The 27,691-nt window shown below is 38.7% G+C and overlaps 1 protein-coding gene and 1 long non-coding RNA gene across 7 annotated transcripts; one reads left to right on the top strand and one right to left on the bottom strand.

The window, feature by feature from the left end:
- The first annotated feature begins 301 nt into the window (after window positions 1-301).
- Window positions 302-27,691, top strand: LOC133487200 (radixin-like). Of its 6 annotated transcripts, none has more exons than XM_061793400.1 (14): window positions 302-578; window positions 9,402-9,477; window positions 16,800-16,883; window positions 19,307-19,402; window positions 19,494-19,616; window positions 20,741-20,892; window positions 20,983-21,066; window positions 22,360-22,506; window positions 23,909-24,005; window positions 24,389-24,552; window positions 25,896-26,187; window positions 26,686-26,778; window positions 26,851-27,066; window positions 27,253-27,691. In XM_061793400.1, the coding sequence occupies exons 2-14, from the start codon at window positions 9,460-9,462 to the stop codon at window positions 27,415-27,417; spliced, it is 1,731 nt and encodes a 576-aa protein (XP_061649384.1). In that variant the 5' UTR covers window positions 302-578; window positions 9,402-9,459; the 3' UTR covers window positions 27,418-27,691. The 6 variants fall into 6 exon arrangements, with proteins under 6 accessions (XP_061649384.1, XP_061649385.1, XP_061649383.1 ...); XM_061793401.1 differs by having other exon boundaries at window positions 302-595; window positions 9,399-9,477; XM_061793399.1 differs by having other exon boundaries at window positions 303-578; window positions 9,399-9,477.
- Window positions 9,949-15,243, bottom strand: LOC133487204 (uncharacterized). The gene is made up of 4 exons (XR_009791246.1): window positions 15,120-15,243; window positions 14,881-14,956; window positions 14,693-14,805; window positions 9,949-10,068 (listed from the first exon to the last, which is right to left on the bottom strand). It is a non-coding gene; the product is annotated as an uncharacterized LOC133487204 (long non-coding RNA).

Raw genomic sequence — 27,691 nt, 5'->3', positions numbered from 1 at the left:
ATCATGTCAGTTTGCTGTTATAAGATACAATAGCATAGTTATTTTTTTCCATTGTCATGAGAGTGTGGTCACGGCAATTTAAACTCGTATCTCAAGGCACCACTGTGACTGTACTTTTCCTGTAATATACAAATATTTTCACCCAGAAATGACGACCTTTTCCTGCTCATGGTTTTACTTTTTTTTTGTAGGAGTAAGGAGGAAAAAAAATAATAATAATAAAATAAAATCTGGAGCTTGTTGGAGAAGGGAGGGGCGAGTGAGTAAGTGGTGACTGCCTGACTGGTGAGAGAGCGTGTGAGGCGAGCGAGACTGAGGCGAGCCGCTCACCACTACCACGCCTCACTATAGCAACTTGCTCAGCCATATTGACAGTACGCGTGAGTGTGTGACGACGCTTACCCGTATCACTGAGCTCCGTTTCCGAAGCAGCGGGCTATTTTTACCCGCAGCGTGGATATATATAAAGCGGCAGCGCTCGGGTCAGGAGGAGGAGGTGCAGAGTTTGGACCGGTGGCGGCGGGGTGACAACACTCCATCGCAGGCATCCTTTACTTTGACGCAGCGCGGCCGTGCTGGTGAGTTGGAACCGGAGGTGATTCTCTTTGTCAAGTCTGGATATTTGTCGCTTCTTCGGCGCTTTCCGGCGCAGAATTCGCGGACATTTTGAAGCTGCGCGGAGAGCGGTGAGGTATCACTTTTGTCGGCGAGGTGAGGTGCGTCATTGGCGGCCAGGCTAATTAGTTTTACCCCCAGTATACAGGGGGCATCTCCGGAATGACTTGTAGCCACATTTTTTACGCTGCCTCGTGCATTGTTGGGATACCATTGTAACGTGTGCTTCGTTGAATGAATATTAATGATGTTTATAGCAACTTTTTTGGGGGTCTCGATATCTACCTGGCTGCAGTGCCCACTGACAGCCAGAGTGCTCGACCGGTACTGGCGCGGGAACAACACTCCACCGCAGGCACCCTTTACCGCGACACAGCGCGGTCGTACAGGTGAGTTCGAACCAGGGGTGATGCCTTTTGAAAAGTTCGGATATCTGTCGCTTCTTCGGCGTTTTCCGGGGCCGACTCGGCGGTCATTTTGGAGGTGAACGGAGAGCGGCGAGATGTCACGATGTTCTCCGAGGATGAGGTGCGTCATTAACGGCCAGGCTAATGAGCTACCGGGGGCACCTCCGGGTCACGTTTAATGACTTAGCCGAATTCATGAGCTGGCTCTTGTCTTGTTGAGACGTTACATTGACGAAATTTGTGAAGATTACAAGCGTGTTTTTTTGGTCTGGAGACGTATACCTGGCTGCCCACTAGTTATTGGTTAATCTTAGCCCGTGGCTACATCGACTGACGTTAACGCGAATGGCTTTGACACGTTGAGGCACATTAAGTTAGCCCGAATACGTTTGTTCCAGTGAGTCATCTCCACTTCCTTTTTATAAAGCCGCTCTGAATCACTCCCCCATCATCCGCTATTTTAGCCCGTTTAGCACGTCACCATGTCATTTTAAACGGCAGTTAAATAAGCCGTCTGCACCGCCGTTAGCCAGGGGACACTCCTGGCTCAAACCGAAGCGGTGAGTTTTAAAGTCCGCTGATTGGCGAAGCAGCAGCGAAGGAGCATCGTGATTGGCTGCCTTGCGTGTCGCTCAGACCCACTGCCACAAGGTCCTCCTTACAGCCCCGCTGATTGGGCAACAGGGAGTGGAGGAGTGTTTTAATTGGCGGCATCCTTTGTTGCTTACGCCTTTTCGACAGTTCCTTGGCACGTCAGGGTAGTTAGTGTGGAAATTGAAACTTATATTTTTACATTACATCTTTTTTTTCCGTTGTATTTCTTGTGAAGTGTTTACTTTTTTTCCCCCTAGTAAAATCTAACTTCTTTCCTCGTAACAAGTCTGCGTTATTTTTATAAACAAAATATTTTATTTCATAATATTGTGATATTTCTTTCCTTTAAAAATGATGCTTTATGCTCAGAAAATTATGAACTTTTTTTTTTCTTGTAAAATGCTTATTTTTTCTGTTGAAACTAAGCCATTTTTCTAGTCATCGTTTTGGGAATTTATTCTCTTAATAGTTTGACTTTAGGCTCCTAAAACTTTCTCTCAGAATGTTAGAATAGTTTTCTTGCTAAATTTGTATTAATTCACAACTTGATAATTTTAATTGTACTTAATGTATCTCATAATATTTCTTGTATAAGTACTTAATGTATCTCATAATATTTCTTGTATAATTGTGTTGTTTTTGTTATATTTCAAATTTATCCCACGACCCTTGTGAGGATAAGCGGCTCAGAAAATGGATATTTCAAATTTATCCATCCATCCATTGAGTTTCCGTACCGCTTATCCCTATCCGAGCTGACTCTTGGCGAGAGGCAGGGTATACCCTGAACTGGTTGCCAGACAATCGCTGGGCACACATAGACAAACAACCATTCGCACTCACATTCACACCTACGGACAATTTAGAGTCTGCACTTAACCTACCATCAATGGTGCCACAGTTACCTTGAAAAGTAACTTGGTTACTTTACTGATTACTTTTTTCTAACTTAGTTACTTTTGAAATAAAGTACCTTTTTAGTTACTTTCTGCAGCTGCCAAGGGGCAGGAATATCACTTATCCACTCACATTCGCACCTATGGGCAATTTAGAGTCTTCCATGCATGTTTTTGGGATGTGGGAGGAAACTGGAGTACCCGGAGAGAACCCACGCAGGCACGGGGAGAACATGCAAACTCCACACAGGTGGGATTTGAACCCGGATCCGCAGAACTGTGAGGTGGATGCGCTAACCAGTCGTCCAACCGTGCCGCCCACACGCAAACCTTTTTTAAATTATGATCTAAATAAATAAATTAATATATGGGAAGCATAGTACTAGCAGTGTGATAGGCCCGTTCGCTTGTCCCTCACACCTTGTCCTGTTTACTGTCACACCGTCTAGTAGCGACCAAATTAGAACTCATGTGAGAAAGAGGCTTCTTGCTTGTTGACACCAGATAGCCGTGCAGCAGGGTTTTAGAGTCCTCTCTCTCTCTCTCTCTCTCTCTTTTTTTTTTTAAACTCACATTGCATAACCACAGAAAAGGACCTTATTGCCAACTTGCAAATTTTGGAGCGGAAATTAATAAAATTATGAAAAAAAACAATTTTACAATTACAATGTTTAAGAAAATGAATTTGCCATAGTACTAGGGAAAAAAAGTCATATTTGAGAATAAAGTCATAATATTACAAGAAAAAAGTTGCAAAGTTTGGAGAATAATGTCATAACATTCTGGAAATAAATGTAATTTTATGAGTACAAATGTGTAATTTCAGAGAATAAAGTCAAAATGTTACTAGGAAAAAAGCGGCGAATTTTCAAGAAAGAACGATGCAAATTTTTTGGGAACATGGAAAAGTCTTACATTTTAAAAAATACAAGAAAAAATCTTTATGGAATCTAAGTCAAAATCTAACAAAGAAAAACACATAATTTTAACACTCATGCAAGGTTGGAATTTCTGTGATCGAATTCATAAAATTTCAGTGACAAAGTCAGAGAATCTTGAGAATAAAATTGAAATATTACATGAAAAAGTCACGTTTTCAAGAATTAAGGCATAATAGTACAAGTAACAATTTTTGTTCAATAAAGTTATAATATTTTGAGGGGAAAAAAATTACATTTTTATGAGTAAACAATGGAAATTTGAAAGAATAAAGTCAAAATATTACACTTTAAAAAAAAGTCTCAATTTCAAGAACAAAATCAAAATAGCATGAGAAAAAGTCACACATTGTAAAACATTGTTTTACATTTTTTTTTAAGATTAAAGTTTAATTTAAAAAAGTAACAAATAAAGTTGTAATATTGCAAGAAAAAAGTGGCAAGAAACCACTATCTAACTTGTGTCCTTGAGCAAGACACTGATACCCCGAAATGCTCCCCGGGCGCTTCAGCTGACCCCTGCTCCAGTCTGTTCCACTAACGTGTATGTGTTCACTGTGATGGGTAAAATGCAGAGAACAAATTTCGTGTACATACATGCATGTTCATGATTCTTCTTCTTCTAATGACCTATTTTTGTCTGTTCTTGTGTACCGTATGTCACTCTTAACATTGCTGATTTCGCCAAGCTGTCCACTTATTTCCCCCCTTTCAGCTGCATTTCTGTTTTGCTACATAAATCCTATGGTCAAGTTTTTTTTTTTTTTTTTTAAAGTTATTCGAAGTCAAATGCTAACAAGAAACAAGATAGCATCTGTTCCTTGTAACCGCTGTTAGAAAATAGTGACACCTCTCCCATATCAATGTATAAATTCTTATTATTACTACTGTAAAATGTGGTTTGTACAGAAATGTATTCATAATTCAGTCAATTCTCACACGAGTTGCCACTGTCAGGCTGTATTTTGTACATTTGTTGATGTATATGTATATTACCAAAAAGCACTAGAGGAGTATGACAAAGTTGAATCAGGAAGTGTCAACGGAAATGAAAATGCTTAGTGTGAGGATTTATCTTAACCGCGAGGTCCCTCGTACATTGTTGTCTTTACACAAGTTCTTATATACCAAATGTATGCAACAGATTATCATAGAACGAATGCAGAGAATATTACACATTTTTGTCATACTTAAATATTCAGATTTTGCCATGAATTAACAACTTTAATTCTCAAAGACATTTCAACATTTTGATTATTCTATTAACTATTGGAACATTTTTCCTGTTTAAAAAAAAACATGATATGGTGTTACATTTTTATTATATTCTATTGTATTTTATTCTATTTTAGAATGAAATATTGTCATTGTTTTTGTAAAAATTGTGTTCATTTAAAATCCTGTAAAAATCGGACTGTGTTGTCTAAATATGATTTATTTATTTATTATTATTTTTCCCCCCTCCTAATGTTACTACATTTTTATGGTATTTTTTTGTGAACTTAAAGTATTCCGTACAATTTGACTTTTTGTATTACATAAAAATGTATTTAGAATTTCCTGTATTTTGTTTTACATTATTCTCATAATATTACAACCTTATTGGAAAATATTGTTTCAAAATGATGACTTCTTTTCCTATTAATATTTAGTCTTTGTTCCTATTTAAAATCTTTTGTAATACTGTGACTTTATTCTGAAATAGTCCAACCTTTTTCTTGTAAAGTTATTCTTTAATCTCGTATTATTATGACTTTTTCCTTGTAAAATTTAAAAGATTTACTCTTAAAATCTGAATATTTCATTTAAAAATGCCACTTTTTTGGTAATAAAAGTACAACTTTATTTTTAATATGACTATTCTCATTTAGAAAATTAGCATTTAAAACTTTTTTTACACACACACATAGAGAGAGAGAGAGAGTACTTTTTTAAAAGTGTAAAAGTGACTTTTTCCCCCCCTCATATTTGCACTTTTTCCCTGTTGTTAATTTCTTTCAATTTTTCGACACAATTCTCCCTGTAGTATTATTATTCTGCAGGTTATCCCATTTACAAGGCAGCAAACTTCTGAACAGAGCTGATCTGTGTTTCAGCACACATGCGCGCACGCACACGCACACAGCAGGTCACTTTAGGTGTGCGTTGCCATAAAACCTGGACCATTAAAATGATTGCGTTTTACCGTGTGCAATCATATTTACTGTGTTGGATGAGGAACAAAGCTGATTGACGAAGTCTAGCCAAAACTCATAACAAAGCGATTAGAGTGGAGCTATAAAATTACACGTCAGGTCTATTTACTAAACCAACACGGAACCATCAGTGTGTACTGTCTGTATATACAGTATATAGGTCACCAGGAGGCTCTCTCAAGTGGACCTGCATTATTATTATTATTTTTTATTTTTTTGCTGATAAAGTCCATGTCAGGAATTAATCCAAAGGATTAAAAATGTGCACGTTCATCTTCTCACTAAAAGAAATCACTGGATGAAAGGACTTGATGGGTAGCAGACATTTTGTGGTGACTGACACAATGCTAGTTTTGAAGTGAAAAAAATGAAGGGGAAATAGTGCAACACCACGACAGCGTTAATGAGTTTAATTCTATAATGAGAATAAAGTAGGGCAATGAAGAGAAATGAGTTGAAACATTACGGGAGGGAGTCAGAATAATTTTTATTTTGTATTTTTCAAAATATTGCTAAAAAAAGATGTAATTTTGAGAATAATGTAGTAATTTTATGAGAACATTTTAAAATAGGGCGGCACGGTGGACGACTGGTTAGAGCGTCAGCCTCACAGTTCTGAGGACCCGGGTTCAATCCCTGGCCCTGCCTGTGTGGAGTTTTCATGTTCTGCCCGTGCCTGCGTGGGTTTTCTCCGGGCACTACGGTTTCCTCCCACATCCCAAAAACATGCATGCTAGGTTAATTGAACATTCTAAATTGCCTGTTGGTGTGAATGTGAGTGCGAATGGTTGTTTGTTCCTATGTGCCCTGCGATTGGCGACCCTAGTGAGGAGAAGCGGCTCAGGAAAATGGATGGATGGATTTTAAAATGGTTGAGAATAAAGTTGTAATGTTAGGAGACAGAAAGTGGCATGAGAAAGTTGGCACAAGAAAAATGTAATCATCTGAGCAAAAAGTTGTAATAGTATGAGTAAAAAGTCAGAATGGTACTAGAAAAAGGTGGTATGCAATGTTAGGGGGTAAAGTTATGAATGATAGACGGCTAAAAGGTTGTAATGTTACAAGAAAAATGTCTTAATTGAGAAGAAAATCTTAGTTATGAGAAAAAAGTAATAATGGTATGAGAAAAAATTCATCATGGTACGAGTAAAATTCATAATGGTATGAATTGTTTCGGCCGCACGGTGGCCGACTGGTTAGAGCGTCAGCCTCACAGTTCTGAGGACCCGGGTTCAATCCCTGGCCCCGCCTGTGTGGAGTTTGCATGTTGTCCCCGTGCCTGCGTGGGTTTTCTCCGGGCACTCCGGTTTCTTCCCACATCCCAAAAACATGCATGAATTGGAGACTCTAAATTGCCCGTAGGCATGACTGTGAGTGCGAATGGTTGTTTGTTCCTATGTGCCCTGCGATTGGCTGGCAACCAGTTCAGGGTGTACCCCGCCTCCTTGCCCGATGATAGCTGGGATAGGCTCCAGCACGCCCGCGACCCTAGTGAGGAGAAGCGGCTCAGAAAAAGGATGGATGGATGGATGAATTGTTTCTAAATGTACAAGGAAAAAATTGTCATTCTACAAGAAAAGAGTCGTAATGATACTAGAAAAAAAAAGGTGTAATGGTACAAGATAAAGTCCTAAGGTTACGTGACAAATTCATAATAGTATGACTTGAGAAGTCATAATGGTACGATTAAAAAGTTCTGATAAAAAAAGTCTTATCGAAAACAGCTGTAATGTGATGTGTAATGTGAGAGGCTGTCACATTACAAGAATAAAATTCTTATTATTACTACTGTAAAATGTGGTTTGTACAGAAATGTATTCATAATTCAGTCAATTCTCACACGAGTTGCCACTGTCAGGCTGTATTTTGTACATTTGTTGATGTATATGTATATTACCAAAAAGCACTAGAGGAGTATGACAAAGTTGAATCAGGAAGTGTCAACGGAAATGAAAATGCTTAGTGTGAGGATTTATCTTAACCGCGAGGTCCCTCGTACATTGTTGTCTTTACACAAGATCTTATATACCAAATGTATGCAACAGATTATCATAGAACGAATGCAGAGAATATTACACATTTTTGTCATACTTAAATATTCAGATTTTGCCATGAATTAACAACTTTAATTCTCAAAGACATTTCAACATTTTGATTATTCTATTAACTATTGGAACATTTTTCCTGTTTAAAAAAAAAAAACATGATATGGTGTTACATTTTTATTATATTCTATTGTATTTTATTCTATTTTAGAATGAAATATTGTCATTGTTTTTGTAAAAATTGTGTTCATTTAAAATCCTGTAAAAATCGGATTGTGTTGTCTAAATATGATTTATTTATTTATTATTATTTTTTTCCCCCTCCTAATGTTACTACATTTTTATGGTATTTTTTTGTGAACTTAAAGTATTCCGTACAATTTGACTTTTTGTATTGCATAAAAATGTATTTAGAATTTCCTGTATTTTGTTTTACATTATTCTCATAATATTACAACCTTATTGGAAAATATTGTTTCAAAATGATGACTTATTTTCCTATTAATATTTAGTCTTTGTTCCTATTTAAAATCTTTTGTAATACTGTGACTTTATTCTGAAATAGTCCAACCTTTTTCTTGTAAAGTTATTCTTTAATCTCGTATTATTATGACTTTTTCCTTGTAAAATTTAAAAGATTTGCTCTTAAAATCTGAATATTTCATTTCAAAATGCCACTTTTTTGGTAATAAAAGTACAACTTTATTTTTAATATGACTATTCTCATTTAGAAAATTAGCATTTAAAACTTTTTTTACACACACACATAGAGAGAGAGAGAGAGAGTACTTTTTTTAAAGTGTAAAAGTGACTTTTTTTCCCCCTCATATTTGCACTTTTTCCCTGTTGTTAATTTCTTTCAATTTTTCGACACAATTCTCCCTGTAGTATTATTATTCTGCAGGTTATCCCATTTACAAGGCAGCAAACTTCTGAACATTAGCCGTCTATCATTCATAACTTTACCCCCTAACATTGCATACCACCTTTTTCTAGTACCATTCTGACTTTTTACTCATACTATTACAACTTTTTGCTCAGATGATTACGTTTTTCTTGTGCCAACTTTCTCATGCCACTTTCTGTCTCCTAACATTACAACTTTATTCTCAACCATTTTAAAATCCATCCATCCATTTTCCTGAGCCGCTTCTCCTCACTAGGGTCGCCAATCGCAGGGCACATAGGAACAAACAACCATTCGCACTCACATTCACACCAACAGGCAATTTAGAATGTTCAATTAAGAATAAAATTGTAATGTTTCAAGAAAAAAACTTGCGAGTCAAAAAATGCTGAGTGTGAAAAGAACAATTCTTACACCTTCTCAATCAATGTACAAGAAAACGCTAAACTCGCTAACATTTTAGCTAAAAAAAAAAACCAACAACAAAAGTACCAATCTCAGCAGAAGCATAGAGAGAAGGCTGCATGGTCTCCTATTCTAGGCCACGTTTACCTTCAGGACTTGTCCTAAAAGAGACGTAATGATTGGAAGGTGTCACATTTAAGTCAGCGTCCTTAATTCCGGAAGCCTGGATGGGATTATAGAAATGACAAGATCCATTTTAATATGTAAATCCTCTTGCAGTGAAAATGTTGGAAAGACAGTGTGACCTACATTAACTGTACAAGTCTTTTGGTAAAGTTCCAAACTTAACACTTTTTATTTCATTTTTAACGCCATTGTCTGTTGTTGTGTTGTCAGCAGGAAGACAGAGGACGACTTCTTTTTCTTTTCTCATCAACAGAGGACGGGCAGAGAGAGGATGAAGATGCCCAAGCCGGTGAGTCTTTCCCTTTATATTACCATTAGAAAGTCAACATAGCCACAAGGTGGACATACAAGATTTATATTGAATAGCGACAACGGTGGACAATCACATGAGGTAAAAACTCAAAATTCGCTGTAAATTTTAGACAATCAAAATCACTTTTTTTTAATAGCACTTTTCATGCATGAAAAAATGCAACCCAAAGTGTCTCACAGATATAAAAACGAACAATTAAAATAGCAAGAAATATGCAAAAACTCACCCCTCCCTTCCCCATACACAAACACGCCCATACGAACACACACAGACCCGCACGTACACAAACACACCACCGGTTGACAAATACTATAGCAAGCGACATGGCAAGACACTGACGATCCTGGATGAGGAAAGAAATCCTGTGGGAGCCATGCACACCAAATGGTGCCACAGCCTGTAACCACAGAGGATGCCACCACAGCTGGGGTAGCCAGAGGGGCCTTCCCACATTGTGCAGAGCCCCCCAGGGTTCTGGTCCAGGGAAACTGCAGGATGACATCCCAGCGGGCAGAACGAACACACCTCCCTGCGTGGAGGCTTCCATGAGGAGACATTGGAGTAAGACTAAAAGAAAATAGGAACGGGTTAAAAACAGAATGATAATAGGCTATACAATAAATAGGTTAAAAAGAATATTTAAATTAATAAGCAAATGAGTAGCTAAATGTCTAAATAAAGAAATCAGTTAAAATCTATATCAATAAAAAATAAAAGAATAAAAAGCTAAAGCAAACACGTGAGTCTTGAGTCTCTTAAGACTTAAGACCTCTCTTAGGACCTTAAGACTTGCAAGGTTTAAAATGATAAAAGTATATCAGATACTGGAGATATGATGGCCCATGGTCGTTAAGACATTTGGAAACTAGTAAAATAACCTTAAAATCGATCCTGAAACACATGGTGAGCCAATGCAGTGATCTTAAAACCGGTGTAATGTGCTCATCCTGTTTACAATTAGTGCTTTGTCTTTTGTCCTTGTTTCTCTCTCCCTTTTAGAAACTTTGTTCTGTTCGAGTGATCAAGTCTGATTCTCAATAAACCTGAATTGTAATACTAAGGAACCACAGCGGAAGCTTAAAAACTACACTGTGACACAGTAAAACTGTTCTGGAATAAAAGGGATACAGATTTTCCATTCTGCTTGACCTAACAGACGAACAGGGCAAAAAAAGAAAGAAAGAAAAAAAAAAAGTGAAAATTCTAAATCGTCCAGAAGTTAATATACAAGGTTTTCATCAAATGGATGTGGATGTAAAAGCTTACTTAGTAGACTTAAAAAAATTTTTGTTGCATTTCGACAATATGGACATAAGAATAATTGTCAGAAAGTGAACATACACTGTAGCGGCAATATGGACGTACAAAGTCCAAATTGCCGTGAAGTGGATTTTCAAACTTTTCATCCAACAGTTACAATGTAGGTGCAAATGTAAAAGTGTATTTATTCAGTGAATACAAAGTCCTTCAGCTAATCAGTTGCCTCCTGGTTTGTTGAGTGGAGGGTGGCTAATCCTCCTCTCAGTCTGGAGAAGGCACGCTTCAATGATGTGTTCGATTGTCTGCTCCTCTCCGCAAGTGGACTGGGTACTGCCCATCTATGAAGGTTGGCCAAGTACGGACCATGACCAGTCCTATATCTATTAATGGTTGAACACTAGCTCCTTGAAAGCTCTGTGCCAGGGACTTGTTGAGTAGGGTCTAACACCAGATGTTTATTGGGGACCTCCTCGAACGCCCATTCCTTCTTCCAAGCTGCTTGGATGGTAAAGTCAGCTGGTGGGAAGTTCTTCCAGATGAGGCGTCTTGATGGGAGTCAAGCAGTGGGTGGGTTGAGGATATCTTGATGGATCGGTAGATGGGGGTAGCCTTCAATCTTTTGGAACATCCTTTGAGTAGATGCTGTTCACCAGATGTGTGGGGGAGCAATGTTTGATAAGATAGGGAGCCAGGGGAGTGGTGTTGAGCGAATTGTCCCAGTTATGATTCACATGGTTGTGTTGAGCTGGGTGTCCATTTGGTGTGTAAGGAGGGGCATAATATTCTGCTGCAGAGTACACAACGGCTAGTGCTGTGTTGCTAAGTGTGGAAGTTGATGCCCCACAAAATTGTCATAAAGTGGACATACAAGATTTTCATCAAATAGCGACAATGCGTATATCAACCTTTTCTAAAAAGTCAAAATGGGTATTCATCGAATTACAAAAATGTGAAAGTTTTCTTTAGCTAACAAATATAAACAAAATGGTTTTGTTTTTTTTCAATGTGTTAGAAAGCCAGAATTGTCAGAAAGTGGCCAGAGAGAGAGAGAGAGAAAGAGAGAGGCACTTTGTTGAAGTCCACCTCAGCTATCCAATGCCACCTTGAGGGGAAACTCCCCGTCTGGTTACCTTATCCCCCGTGTCCCCTACACAAACACACAGGACCCTTTCACTGCCTGCTCTGTGCATTGTGGCACCCTGCAGCCATGCTTGTTAAAAAAACGTGTCTCCTAGCTTAGCTTCGTTAGCTGCGTATCAGGCCGTTAAAACGGCGCCGATGCACTGCGGGGCCTCCTCAGGTTGTCTTTTAATGCTGTTTGTGTGCGTGTATCCTCAAAGGCCCCCAGTCGCCTGCAAAAAAATGTATTTAACAAAGACGAAATATCTCGAATCAAGGCGAAATATTCTTGTTCTTTGTCTGCCAAGATATTTTTTCTTACCAGGCAGAGCATTTTACTCTCATTCTCAAAATCTCATTGTATTCCACTGCAAAAACTGGTCTTAAAAACAAGGTAATGAAGTGGTGGTTGTCATTAGTTGAGCAAACTTGCCAATAGAACAGGAAAATTTGCCAAGCCAAGTTTTTGCAGTGTAGCCCTAGTGTGTGCGCTTACATACCTGAATCTAATGACCGCGCCTCGTCCCCGCTTATCTTAATCTCATGTTTCATTTATTATAAAGCCTGCAAGCGTCCCACAATGCAACGCTTCACACACAAGAGCAACTTGATCGCTTCCTTTTGCTTATATGACACAGCCTACAAATAGAGCTGATGTAACGCAGCGGCATTCAGTTGCAAGGTGCATTGCCGCATCCCATAAAAAGCTATTTTCTGTTTTATTTAAATGCATGTAAGAAATCAAAGGAGAACACACACGTGGCAACAATACAACCCCCAAAAGATAAAATAAACAGAACCCTAAAGGAGGTCGAATGGTGCAGGACAATCTGTTGAAAGACAATGATTTTCCAAATGGTTGTACTATAGCTCTCTTAATGAAGTCATAGCATTGAGAGAAAAAAGGTCATGTTTGGAGAACAAAGTCGTAATGGTACAATAATAAAGTTGGAAATTTACAGAAAAGAAATGCTACAAGAAAAATAAGCAATAGTCAGAGAAAAAAATTGGTGTGATGGTAATAGACATATTTAGGGTAAAAAGGTTGTATAATAAGGAGAAAATGTTGGAATGTTACAAGACTAAAGTCTCTTAATATTACAAGAAAAAAGCATAATGTTACTAGAAAAAAAATTGTCATCTTATGAGAGGCATTGTCTGATGTAAACTCAGTCCTACGAGCCCTATTTGTTCTTGGGAAGGGAAGCCATATTTCTTCCCAAGGAAAACAAAATGTGTTCAACACCAACAAAGGAGAATCAGCATGGTCACATCTGTTCAAAGACATGGATTCTTTATACGCTTAAATCAGCCCCAAGCAATGCGCATGAAGCCTTGTTAATCCACGCCATGATGTCGTACATTATTCATTTATCACATGCTGTAGGTGTAACACGTATGAACGTGTGTGTTTGCGTGTGTCTGCATGCGTGTGTGTGCGCGAGTGAGAATAACCATAAAATTAAGAGAAAAAGGTAAACTGTTATGAGAAAAAAGCTGTAATTTTACTTGAAAATATTCTAAATAAAAATTTGCAATTTTGCACAAAAAAATCCCAAACCTATGAAAACATTTTTTATTTTGCGCAATTTTTGTAGTATTTGTAGCAAAAAGGTTTTAATTTTTCATTAAATAAACCACCACAATATTGTGGGGGAAAACAGTTGTAATTTTATGTGAAATAAATCAAAATATTAGAGGAAGAAGAAAGTTATAAGTTTACATACTTTTTAAATATTAATTAAAAAAAGTTCATAATTGGGGTACTCCGGTTTCCTCCCACATCCCAAAAACATGCACTGTAGGTTAATTGAAGACCCGCCACCTCAGCTGCTCACCCACCTTACTGTTATTGTCATCTGAATAGTGGAAAGTGTGTCTGAATGTCTTGCTATATAAGTTGAATGTATTTTTATTATTATTATTATTAAATAAAAAGCTTTAATAATCGCATTAGAGACAGAGGGAATGATATGTATGTGTATGTATATACATTTATTATTAATTTACATGTATTTTAAATAAGTGTACTTGTTTTCATGTGCTTGAATGACTCAACATTAGCCGTTAGCTTGAAGAAACGGCTGCTAGTGAAAGCTATCCCCACGAGGACGTCGGGACTTGCGGTTAAAATCACTCATGAGTACGTTCACGGCATAGTACGCCTTCCTTGCGCAAACGAATCGCTCATCGTACTAGTACATCGCTCCTTAGCGGATCACGAACGAAGAAGTTCAACGAATGACTCACTCGTGTCTAACGGATCGTGAACGGCGATAAGTCAACGAACGAATCACTCTTCAGTTCTTCAGTTCCTCAGTACACCAGTTCACTGAACGAATCACTCAGTTTACTTAAGTCCCTCCCCCGCTGCTACGACCCAGCTTGACGCTGGCTTCTCATTGCATTTGGTAAATAATTAACATAAACTGAATATAATAATGGACCCAAGCAACTCCCCTGTGGAACACCAGATTGTATTGTCACCGTATGTGAAAACGCACCATTAAACATCACACATTGTAGCCTTTTGAACAAATAACTTAATTAATTAATTTAATAGCTTCTTCAGGCGGCACGGTGGACGACTGAGGACCCGGGTTCAATCCCCGGCCCCGCCTGTGTGGAGTTTGCATGTTCTCCCCCGTGCCTGCGTGGGTTTTCTCCGGGCACTCCGGTTTCCTCCCACATCCCAAAAACATCCATTAATTGGAGACTCTAAATTGCCCGTAGGTGTGACTGTGCGTGCGAATGGTTGTTTGTTTGTATGTGCCCTGCGATTGGCTGGCAACCAGTTCAGGGTGTACCCCACCTCCTGCCCGATGACAGCTGGGATAGGTTCCAGCACCCCCGCGACCCTAGTGAGGAGAAGCGGCTCAGAAAATGGATGGATGGATGAGTAGCTTCTTCTTCAAAATTATATGCCTGTAATTTATGAATTAAGAGGTCATGATCAATGGTGTCAAGTGCTGCGCTAAAATCCAGCAGTACAGCACCCACCAATATCTTTTTATCAATGTCTTCAAACCAGTTGTCAGTCAGAGATGTTAGTGCTGTGCTCGTGGAATAGCCAGCCCTATATACATGAAGACACTGTAAATATCATTTCGATCAAAATAACATTGAATCTGCATACTCATAATCTTTTCCATCAATTTGCTTAATACTGGTAGAATGCTCACAGGCCTGCCATTCGGTCCAGCAAATGTCTGCCTACTGTTCTTTAGCAGCGGCATTACCTTTGCAATGGTGAGGAAGAGGTGAAGAAGTTTGCCGCCGCTGACCACTAAGCCTGCTAACCAGCTTAGCAGCGAAGAGCTTTGAATTATGGCTGTCTGAGTCTGGGCACGGACATACACAAACAGTGTCACCAGGTGGTCCTGCTGCACACAAACACAAAGCAGAAAACACACGCAGGCCTACGTACGTGTTGACCTAGATTGTTATGAGACAGGATGGAAGGCTCTAGAGGAGGCTGCTACTACAAAATGGAGACTTGTCTTGTTTCTTCACTTCATTATTCTTCAGCAGCCCAGCTACTGACTTTATTGTGCTTCTTATAATCTGGAACTGGGCAATCCCATAAAACAATCTGGATAATCCGCCCTGACCGCTTGGCAGCGTCTGTCCGGTGGCATCTTGTACTCATGTGATCCTGATTAACAAAGATGGGGCTTTCGAAGAAATGATGTACTCTAGGGTCGCAACTAATGGGTGACTGATGTAATAATCGTGCGACACAACGAATCGATAATGTAATTTGTTGCCAACACTTTTAATTTGCGATTTTTATCGATTAATTGTTCCCACCCTAATGTACTCTTACTCGAAACGGTTTCAAATTTAGCTCACTTCCTGTTCGATTGCCACCTGTTTAGGCAACAAACTAGTGTCAGGCCTGCACTAATTCCACCCTCTGGTGACTGACTTATAAGAATTATGTAATAATTTTAAAAGAAGTCGTAATGGCACAGGAATACAGTCAGAATGTTGCTGAATAAATTCATAAAGTTAATAGAACAAAAATCCACGTTATGAAAAATCAAGCTGTAATGGGTGAAAAAATTTTTTTTCCAAGAGTTAAATCCCAATTTTACATCAAAACTGTTGTATTGTTATGAGGATAAAAAATCAAACTGATGAGGGAAAAATCGTAATGGTACAAGAATAAAGTCATTATCTTAAGAGGATAAAGTCGTGATGTAACGAGAAAAAAAGTTCTTGTAATATTATGAAAAAAGTTGTAATTTTACACATAGCAATGTTACCAGAATAAAGCTTTGAGAAAAAAAGTATTTAGGTTATGGGACAAAAGTCGTAATGGTATAAGAATAGTCATCATTGTGTTTACAATCTTACAAGAAATAAGTTTTCATGTAATAAAAGTTTTATTGTTACGAAAATAAAGTTGTAATTTTACAAGAAAAAAATTAATCGTAATGTTACAAAAAATAAAGTCTTAACATTACAAGAATAGTCTTTATTTTACAAGCAATAAGTCAATCTTAAAAGCAATAAGTTGTAATGGTACAAGAGAGAAGTTTTATTGTTTACCAGAATAAAATTGTTATATTGTCAATAGTCATTTATTTTTGTCGGCAACATACCAGTCGGGCCTGAATGAATTACAGTACTCCCTTTGGTGGCGGGCCGAGTAGCGACATCCATGTAGCCACCAATTGCTTCATGTACGCTTTGTTTGCATAACGTGGAAACCTTATCAACAAGCTGCAGCCGTGCATGCACACAGAGTGACCTCGAAGGCAACATATGGCCCCGCTCTCTCTCTCCGTCTCACACACATACAAACGCACACACAAGTACGTGTGTGTGTGTGTGTGTGTGTGTGTGTGTGTACATGCCAAACCTGTTTGTGTATTATTATTTTTCATTTTTATTTGGTCATCTGTGTCCTGTAGACAAACGTCCGTGTTACCACCATGGATGCTGAGCTGGAGTTTGCCATCCAGCCCAACACCACCGGCAAGCAGCTCTTTGATCAGGTGAGATGTATGAGGGGCTGTTAGTGACATTATTCAGGATTAGCTCTCACACATACTATTCAAATGCTTTCACACACACACAAACTACTGAAAGGCTTTCATAAGGACTACACTCTCATACGCATGAGTCTTGCTCTCACTACTCAAATGCTCTCATTTACACTACTCAAATGCTCTCATTGACACTAGTCAAATGCTCTCACACGCATGCGTCCTGCTCTCATCAACACTACTCAAATGCGTTCACGTGAGGACGTCAATCACATTCTCACTGGCACTCACACGTGAATAGTGTAAATCTTTTATTAGGTAGTTCAATTCAAAAAGTGAAATTATAGAGATGAACTGCACACTGCAGAGACTCAGAGTGAAGTATTTCATATTTATAATATGTATTATTTTGATGATTGTAGCACATAGCAAATAAAAAGAAATTCCCCATATTGAGAAACTAAACTTTTTGTTTAAAACTTTTTCTCACAGTTTAGATTTTTTTTTTTCCTCATAAAATGTGTAAATTCTAATGTTATCTATGTTTATAGGCTTTTTTTTTTTTTCTGATACTGTATTTTGATTTTTTTTTTTCCCCCCACATGAAAGTGCAACCTTCTCTTATTTTGATGGTTGTATAACCTGTTTTTTAATATTTAAAACATCTTTTTTAAGGTAAAATTATAATATTTTCTCTTGGATCTTTTTTTCCCTGTTAACCATGCATCCATGTTCTATAGCGCTTAGCCACAGGCGAGTCGCGGGTGCACTGGAGCCTAATTCTTTTTCTCATAATTTTTTTTCCCCCACATACAATCTTTTCTCCTATTGTTTTTGTATTTTTTTAATGTAAAATTAGAAGCTTTTTTCTTGTAATACTACATAGACAACGCAAAATCAGGGGGGCTTTTTCCACACAATTCGTCTGAGTCATCTTTTGTTGTTCCATCAAAGCAAAGGCGGCATTGCAAATGTGTGCCAGTAGGTGCTTGGGTGGCTTCTGGTTCCATCTAATACGGGACTGACAAAGATCTCTTTGTGCCTATATATGTGTGTGTGTGTGTGGGTGTCAAAGGGCAGCTTTCAGTATTGTTGCCTGAAAGGCTTCAGTGATGAAGAGGAAGGAAAACAAATGAAAGGGAAAAGGGGCTTTTGGTTCTTTTATGTGTTCTGCTTTTCAGAAGGAGGTCACACACCCGTTTGGCACAAGTGCCTGTAACAATACATGTCATCTTAAATCAGCCCTATTCCTTGTAAGACCTCTGACATATCCAGACGTCATAATGTCTGCTTTTTACTTGTCATTTAATGCTACCTTTTAAAATAAGCTTCTTCTTCAGAGAATCCGAGCTAATCGTCTTATCCACTGGTCAAGTGTAACAAAAAGGTAAAGACCCCTATTAACATCAGTATGGCGAAGCAAGCAAGTGAAAGTTGTGCTAACTTCACCAGCCTGAGGAACCTCACTCCATTCACTTTGTACCAGCCTGTGTTAAAGAAATTGCCTTTATCAACGATTGGGGGGTGTAAATTTTTATAATCTATTTGTGTTATGCCAAACAAAAGTATATAGGCGCCATGTAATGAGAGCTGATTCTGAGGTTCTGAGCTAAATGTCTTTATATTCAAATGTGCAAGTAAAGTTAACAAAATCAAGTCATACCTAGGAGTAGGAACACGCCACTATGTGAATGCAGTCACGTGAAACTCGTGCTTGGGGAACCTTACTCAATTCATGTTACATTTACACCACTCTGTTGTCAAAGAAATGTCCTTGAATAACAATTTTGAACTTTCATGACCCCTAATTGATAATCTATTGGGGGACAGTACTCTGCTTCCTCTCAACATCAAGGCAGCAGATTCTGAAGTTCTGAGGCAAACACCTTCATATTCAAATGCACATTTAACACAATTATGATAGTCGTAAAGACCTATGAACATGTCAATATATGAAATCCGTCCAAGTTATTGAAGCACTAATTTCACCATCTTGGGAATATCACTCCATACAGTTTAGAAATGTTGGTGACTGATGATTCAGAAAATGATTGACCCATAATTGATCATCTCTGCAGGTACTCTGGTTCCCCATGCAATCAAGCCAGCAGATTCTGATGTTCTGAGCTAAATTTCTTCACATTCAAATGCACAATTAACAAAAGGATTTGTTTTAGAGACAAATGAGCCAGTTCAACTTGTTGACATGCTAACTTCGCCAAAGTGGGTACCTCACTCCATTCACTTTAGAAATGTCCTCGACTGACTGATGATTTGGAAAATTCATGACCCATAATGGATTATCTATCCGGGTACTGTAGTTTCCTCCACAATCAAGGCAGCAAATTCTGTACTTCCAAGCCAAACGTAAGATTGGGGGAACCTCAGTCCATTCACTTTACAAATTAAGAAAACACCCAATTCTTCTCCAGGTGGTAAAGACGGTGGGCCTGAGGGAGGTGTGGTTCTTTGGCCTGCAGTACACCGACAGCAAAGGCTACGTCACGTGGCTGAAGCTCAACAAGAAGGTGTGTGAGACTGAAACCCACTGAACGCAACACGGCCCTTTCCTAAAGAAGATTCGGTGTTTTTTTTTTTTGTTTTTCGTTTTTTGTCCAGGTGACACAGCAGGATGTGAAGAAGGAGAACCCTCTGCAGTTCAAGTTCAGGGCCAAGTTTTTTCCAGAGGACGTCTCTGAGGAGCTCATCCAGGAGATCACACAGAGGCTCTTCTTCCTTCAGGTACATCGGGTTTTTCCTGGCTCAGACTGAGCTAGAGCTGGTATCATTCTGATCATTGGCAGCCTTTTTCTGTCAAGCGCTTCCATGCATTTGATTGTTTTGTAATGTTTTCTTTTTCTTAAATCATATGCAGCAGTGCCTTGATTTACGAGTGCCCCAACTAACGAGTCTTTTCAAGTTACAAGCTGTCACTGAGTCAATTTCTTTCACTATGTGTTGAGAGCAACATACAATGGAGCCTAAAATGCTAATGTCAGTTCCACCGTCCCTGTGTGTTTCGTGCTTGCATAAAGTTGGTTAGTGCCTCTTCCATTTGAAGTTTACTGTCAAAATAAACATAAAAAGAGAATAGCACGTGTATTTACTGTACTGTAACTCAACCACGTAACTTTGTCTTACGAAAGTCCACTAGCTTGATGGTAGCTCATAATGGAAAACGCCGTTGATGTGCTAACGAAATTAGCATCGATATTACAGGGGTGAGAAACCTTTAAACCTATTTTAACCTATATTTGAATGCTAATGGTGCGGCAACACATACAGACGGTGCATATAATAATACTCATAGGCTTATATTCTTCTATTGCTGTGAAAAATGACAAACATACTACAACTTAGTTGTGACCGTCTTTGTGTTTCATCATCAAATCTGCATGTATTTACAGTATATATATTATACTTTCCCCTGATGGCCAAAGCGCACACATCAGAAGGAGCAGCACAACGACCATTGAATCAAAGCATATTGCTAAAACTGTTCGATTCTTTACATTCTATTTATTAATGTTATTATTGTAGGTATTTATACCATGAAATGCTGTAGTGTGTCACTTATGAAGAACACATTAAAACAATTTGTTGGTGTTTTTTGGGCGTCTGGAACGGATTGATAGCATTTCCTTACATTTCATTGGGGAAAACTTTGAGATAGAAGTGATTTGAGTTAGGAGCATGGTCACAGAATGAATTAAACCTGTCAGTCAAGGTACCACTGTATTATACGAAAGTACACCTTCAAGAAACCAAATAGGTGGAGATGGCTTCCTCCAAATTTTATATGCAGGAAAACACTGGACCGTAGACACTGGACAACACACTCCCTAATGTTATTTATATCCGTGCAGGTAAAGGAAGCCATCTTGAATGACGAGAACTACTGCCCCCCCGAGACCGCTGTGCTCTTGGCCTCCTACGCCGTCCAGGCCAAGTTTGGCAACCACAACAAGGACATGCACAAGTCCGGCTACCTGGCCGCAGATCGCCTGCTGCCACAAAGGTACAAATGTGCAATTCACGTTGTCAGATGATGATGGCGCCATTCTGTTGTCGCGGCGACATCTTATCGTCTTCATCTGGGTGGCGGCAGAGTTCTGGAGCAACACAAGCTGACAAAGGAGCAGTGGGAGGATAGGATACAGACCTGGCACGAGGAACACACGAGCATGCTCAGGTGGGTGCTACGTGAAGCATTAAATATGATGTCAATATGATACAGTCGTTGAACAAACATTCAATGTAATGTAAATATCGAATACTAGAGGTGTATCGACACTAAGTATTATGACCGGGAAGCCCCGTCGGTCGACAGACGCGTGCCGCCGCTGCCTCCCCCTCCTCGAAGAGAGGTTCCGCCAAATTACTTAAGCATATTGTAACAGTATCACTCTGTAGTGGCGTTCTAGTGAGTGTTTATCTCAAGTCGAAAGTCGCGGGTGAAAGAACATCACACGGCGAGGGAATGACGAATCCGACTCCCATTACAACATATCCCTCATCCAAACTCTCTTCAAATGAAATGTCCACATTTCAAATGAAGACATTACAGAGGCTACTCAGAAAAACATAAATCATTTTACAATATATAATATTGTGTTTTACAACATGAATTAACTATATTTATAATGTGCCTGTGGATGAAATAGCGAAGCTTGTGTCCAGAATGTAAAGTACGCGTGCAGTATGTACCGCTCTGGGTACATTCAAGTGAATGGGAGCGAGCGAGCCACTTGTAAAATATCTTACACTCACTTTTATTCTTGCCCATGTCTCATAGCAACCTGCTTATTTCTTAACTATTAATCTGTCTTTTTATGGTTGAATAAATATGATCAAGTACAATACACTGTATGTGCAGCATCAAACGCTTATAGAGGCTAGTGGTTCAGGGTATCCATATATACGTTCACTCAATGTGTGGGGGTGAGTTGGCAGCTGTCTTTTTTTTGTTTTGTTTGTTTTGGAAATGATTCAGTCCAATCAGATTTGAGCGCATTGCGCAGTGTACGGTGGGCCTTAGAGGTGTGGGCCCATTAAATATGCAAATATGGTACGTTAGAAGTGCATAAACAATATAATGTAAAAATGGTACATTGTAGGTAGTAGGTAGTACATTCAAGCTGTATATGTGGTACATTAGAGGTACAAATTATACTGTATATTACATACAATTTAAATGTGGTAAATTCGAGCCAGAGGCGTATAGACATTGAATATGATGTGCATATGGTAGTGTATACTAGAGGGTGCCTACAGTATATTAAATATGATACAGTGTGTAGTGTAGAAAATAAATGGGAGAAATATGATGTAGATGTGAAAATGAAAAGGCAAAATGCATTTGGTGAACCAGCGTGTTAGGCGGAAGCTCATGACTGGATGTTGTTGTTCAGGGGCAATAATAAATCCCTCCTGTTGTTTCGATTACTCATTTTGCATGAGAAAAATGGCTTGTGTATATGTGTAGGGAGGACGCCATGATGGAGTACCTGAAGATCGCTCAGGATCTGGAGATGTACGGCGTCAACTACTTTGAGATCAAGAACAAGAAGGGCACCGAGCTGTGGCTTGGCGTCGACGCCCTCGGACTCAACATCTATGAGCACGAAGACAAGTAAGCGCAATAGATAACTAAATATAAATACTTTGAGAATCAGTGATTATTAGTGCATTGACTCCTGCAGATCATGCTTGAAGTAGGATAAGGTACTCAATGTTTTTTTGTTTTTTTTAAAATGCATGTTATTGGTCAATTTAATCCACAACATAACAACAGGGTTGAGGGCTATTGACGAATGGGTGGTGACTCCAACGGGATTCAAATAAGCGTGAAAAAGGCATCATCGAATGAGAATTTTTGGACTCGAATCAGAACAAATCTTAGAATATGATACTACTTCATATTTATTTTGACAAAGGCTGCAACTGCTGCCACGCCGCATTTACTGGCCTATGTTTATGGCTGACATCATTTTGATTTATTGTGCATGCGTATATGTGCAGTTGTATAGTAGGCTACTGTAGTTCTGCAACTGATCATGGCTCACAGATGCATTAAGTAAGTAAGCCATTTTAAACAAAAAATATTTTAAATTTTTCCAGAGGGAGAAGTGGCAGCCAAAATGCAGTAGCGTACTCTTTCCGGTTCAGTAGATGGTTTATCATCAAATTGGATTTTTCATTTGTTTTTTTTGTAATACCACAAGGAGTAATGATTCGATTCTAACTTGTAAGTCATATGTTACTGTCAACCCGAGTAGCGAATGGGGATTTAGAGGGCAAGTCTGAGCCCAAGGAGGGTTGACGTTTACATCGGCTCTTTTTAACGCTGCCTCACAAGGATGGCATTTACGTGGCTACGTTGCCCTCCTGTGGTGAGCCAGATTGTCAGCCCGAAGCTCATGACCCGGATGTTGTTGTTCAGGTGAGGGGCAAATTGAACCCTCTGTAGTTTTAAACGTAAGAAAAAACATTTTCGAATTTGGGCAAAAAAATGGATGTATATTCCTATGCAGATATTTTTCTCCCCTTCTCTACATAGTACTTTTAAAAATATTTTAGTTACATAAATATATGGCATATGTATTTTTTGTATATGGTATAAATATATTGACAAAGAAAAACACCCAAGGTTATACACTTTTTATGGTCATTGTTTTACAATTTTATGGGGAAAAAAAGTAGTCAGAACTAAGTATTGATTGAATACTTAGTAATTGTGTTGCGCTGGGTTCATTTTTATTTTTGAATTTTGAGAATGACTTATACAGTACTATAATTATAATACTGTTAAAATTGAGCACATGAAAAAATTGTTTTTATCAAAATGGCCTCAAAAAAAATCTTGGAAAGTTATCAAATTTTGAGCAAAATTTGTCTTTTATTTTTGTAGTCTAGGGAGTGAGATGCTTGGTTCAACAAGTAATTTTTAATGATTTATTTTGATATAATTAGATGTTTTATTTTATTTTGATTTGTGTTTTTTAAGGTATTAATAATGCTTCGATCTGCCTCAGGTTGTCGCCCAAGATAGGCTTCCCATGGAGCGAGATCCGCAACATCTCTTTCAACGACAAGAAGTTTGTCATCAAGCCCATCGACAAGAAAGCGCCGGTAAGTTCTGTGTCTTTTTATTAAAAGTTATCCATCCATCCATTTTCTACACTGCTTATCCTCACTAGAGGCGGGGTACACTCTGAACTGGTCGCCAGCCAATCGCAGGGCACATAGAAACAAAGACATTCAAACATACGGGCAATTTAGAGTCTTCAATTAACCTACCATGCATGTTTTTGGGATGTGGGAGGAAACCGGAGTGCCTGGAGAAAACCCACGCAGGCACGGGGAGAATGTGCAAACTCCACACAGGCGAGGTCGGATTTGAACCCGGGTCCTCAGAACTGTGAGGCGGACGTATTAACCAGTCGCCCACCGTGCCGCACGTGAAAAGTTATGGTTATTATTTTTTTATGGAAACGTAACTGTGTGTGCTGCAGGACTTTGTCTTCTACGCGCCACGCCTGCGCATCAACAAGCGCATCCTGGCGCTGTGTATGGGCAACCACGAGCTGTACATGCGGCGCAGAAAGCCCGACACCATCGAGGTGCAGCAGATGAAAGCTCAGGCCCGGGAGGAAAAACATCACAAGCAGATGGAGAGGTGTCTATTACATTATTATTAGAGCAGGGGCCACTATTTCAACAAAAACGCTATTTAAAAAAAACCTTTTGTTCCGTTCCAGGCAGTGTACAAATGACGAAAAAGTCTGCTTTTATAACCACAGGGTATTTTTAAATACAATTTTTAAATAATAAGAAGTAAACTGTCCATTAATATAATGAACTTGTGAAAGACGGTATTTAATAATTATATCTGACCCTATATATTAATAATTTGTCAGGACTGCTTTATATATTTCATTACCTCTTTATTATTGATTTGCAGTTGTATTTAATTTATAATTATTCAAGTTAATTTTCATTTAATTAATTTTTGATTATTTTTATTTAATGGCTTTTTGCTTGATACGTTTTATTATTTTGCTGCTTTTATTGCATTAATGGCCTTTTTATTTCCCTTCAATTTTTTATTATTTAACAGATTTGTTTTATTAAATCAATGGCATCATTATTTATTCAATGACATTTTTATTTATTTCCTGCCATTTTTAATTATTTAACAGATTTTTTAATTAATGTCTTTTTACTTAATTCATATATATATGTAAACGTATTTAACAGGTCTTTTTAAATTGAATGAATGACATTTTTATTTGTTCAATGGCCTTTTCATTTATTTTATGTCATTTTTAATTATTTATCAGATTTAGAAATGTGAAATAGTATGGTAACAGTATTTTCCAATTTCAAGATTTATTTGACAGTTTATTTTATTTCTTCATTGACATTTTTATTTTATGGCATTGTTCTTAAATATATATTCTAATAAAAATAATTACTTAAATGAATGGATAATTGTATAATTAAAAATTCCATTCATGCAATAAATACAATGCTCATTAAAAACTCTGTTAAAGAATTAAAACTTAATAAAATAAAAAGGCCTTAACTGCATTAAAATGCCATAAATTTAAACAGTCAGTTAAATAGTACCCAATTATAAAATTATTTTAAATCAATAATTCAAATTTTAAAAAATCTATCCATTCAGTAACTAAAAAGGTAATGAAAAACTGTATGAAGAAATTGGCCTGAAAATAAGACTTACATAGGTCAAATATAATTTATTTAAAAAAAAAAAATGTAAGTAATAGATTTTTAAATAGTATTATGGGCAAAATAATCAATTAATAAAAATTTTCATGATGATGATGAAAAATAAATATTGAATTGCTTTTATATTTATTGAAAATTGGCACAAACAACCATGGCCTCGGTCATGATGTGTCAGTGAGGCTGTGTGAGCAATAAGGGCCAGTGTTGTGCCAGCCTTCCTGTCTGTGGTCTGTTCTTGATGTCACGTTCTTGATGTCCCGGGTTCAGAGCGCAGCTGGAGAACGAGAAGAAGAAGCGCGAGCACGCCGAGAAAGAGAAGCAGCGCATGGAGCGCGAGAAAGACGAGCTGATGGAGCGCCTGCGCAACATCGAGGAGCAGACGCAGCGGGCGCAGAAAGAACTGGAGGAGCAGACGCGCAAGGCCCTGGAGCTGGAACAGGAGCGCAAGCGGGCCAAGGAGGAGGCCCAGCGTCTGGACAAGGAACGCAGAGCCGCCGAGGAGGCCAAAGCTGCGCTCGCGCAGCAGGCCGCCGACCAGATGAAGACCCAGGAACAGCTGGTACACGTGTTTTATACACCGCTACAATATTTTGCCCACCTCCCCATCATGAATACTGAATACTGAGACATAATGATACGGTATGGTATAATACAGAATCAATATGTTGGCCCAACTGTAATCGGTCAGTATTGCAATGATCACATTTTCAATTTGTCACCTCCCTCCCTGTGTAACTGGTATGATACATATTGATATTTTGTTCCACCCTTAATTGATATAGTACCATGAGAGAGAATATTACGTTATCTATATAATTTGTCCCACCCCTAATTGCTACTGTACCAGTGTCTACTGTATATGGTATATTGCTATAGTGGCATTTTTGCTGTGGATACTGTACTATGCGAGATATATCGTAATGTATCATATTGTCACATCCCAAAATTGATACTGTACCATTAGGGATAACAGTAAATTACTTATTTACTTAATAAATACTATGCAGATGTGATACGGATAGTAGTCTGTGTAGTGATGATGTGTTGTGATTGACAGGCTGCTGAATTAGCCGAGTTCACCGCCAAAATCTCTCTGCTGGAAGAAGCCAAGAGGAAAAAAGAGGACGACGCCAACGAATGGCAGCACAAAGTAAACTCGAAAACACTCGCTTCATCATTTTAGCGTTTGGAAAATGTCCCCTGACGACACCTTCTCGCTCAGGCCATGGCGGCACAGGAAGACCTGGAGCGGACGCGGGAGGAGCTGCGGGCGGCCGTGACCTCACCCAACACGGCGCCGCACGAGCACGACGAGCACGACGAGAGCGATGGAGAGGCCAGCGCCGAGCTGTTCAGCGACGGCGTCAGCAGCCAGCGCAGCGAAGAGGACAGAGTCACTGAGGCGCACAAGAACCAGCGAGTCAAGAAGCAGCTGCAGGTAAGTCATATTTTTGGGAAAAAAAGTTGCATATTTAAAAAAACATTTTTTTTTTAAAGAGTCATTTATTAAAAAGCCATAGCAAAGGTTTATTTTCTGCTTGGTATAATGAGTAAATTTCCCCCAATTTTTAAAATATTTTCAATGCGAAAGGAGAATATCTGACTGTTCTGAACTCCTTGGCAGGTTCTGAGCTCGGAGCTGGCGGAGGCTCGCGACGACAGCAAGACGACGGCCAACGACGTCCTTCATGCCGAGAACGTGCGAGTGGGCCGCGACAAATACAAGACGCTGCGGCAGATCCGCCAGGGCAACACCAAGCAGCGCGTCGACGAGTTTGAGTCCATGTGAGGGCCGCGAACAAGAAAAGTGGAAGCGGAGACTCTCGCCTGCACATCGCCAAAGATCCGCCAAGCTCCGAAAAAGCGTCTTTTTACCTGCCGACAAAATGGCCAACTCTTAAGAATGACTCTACAGCTTTAATGTCGCTCACTTTTATTTCCAACATTTTGTTTTGACTAAAATTATATTGAGCATTTTTTTGTTTCCTGCGTAGGATTCTCTTTTTATTTTCCTGCTCATGTGGTTCATCAGCTGACCAGTAAACAAATGCAAACAAAATTCA

Source organism: Phyllopteryx taeniolatus, chromosome 12 (assembly GCF_024500385.1).
Source record: "Phyllopteryx taeniolatus isolate TA_2022b chromosome 12, UOR_Ptae_1.2, whole genome shotgun sequence".
Classification (NCBI taxonomy): Eukaryota; Metazoa; Chordata; class Actinopteri; order Syngnathiformes; family Syngnathidae; genus Phyllopteryx; species Phyllopteryx taeniolatus.
This window is presented reverse-complemented; position numbering and strand designations above follow the sequence as displayed.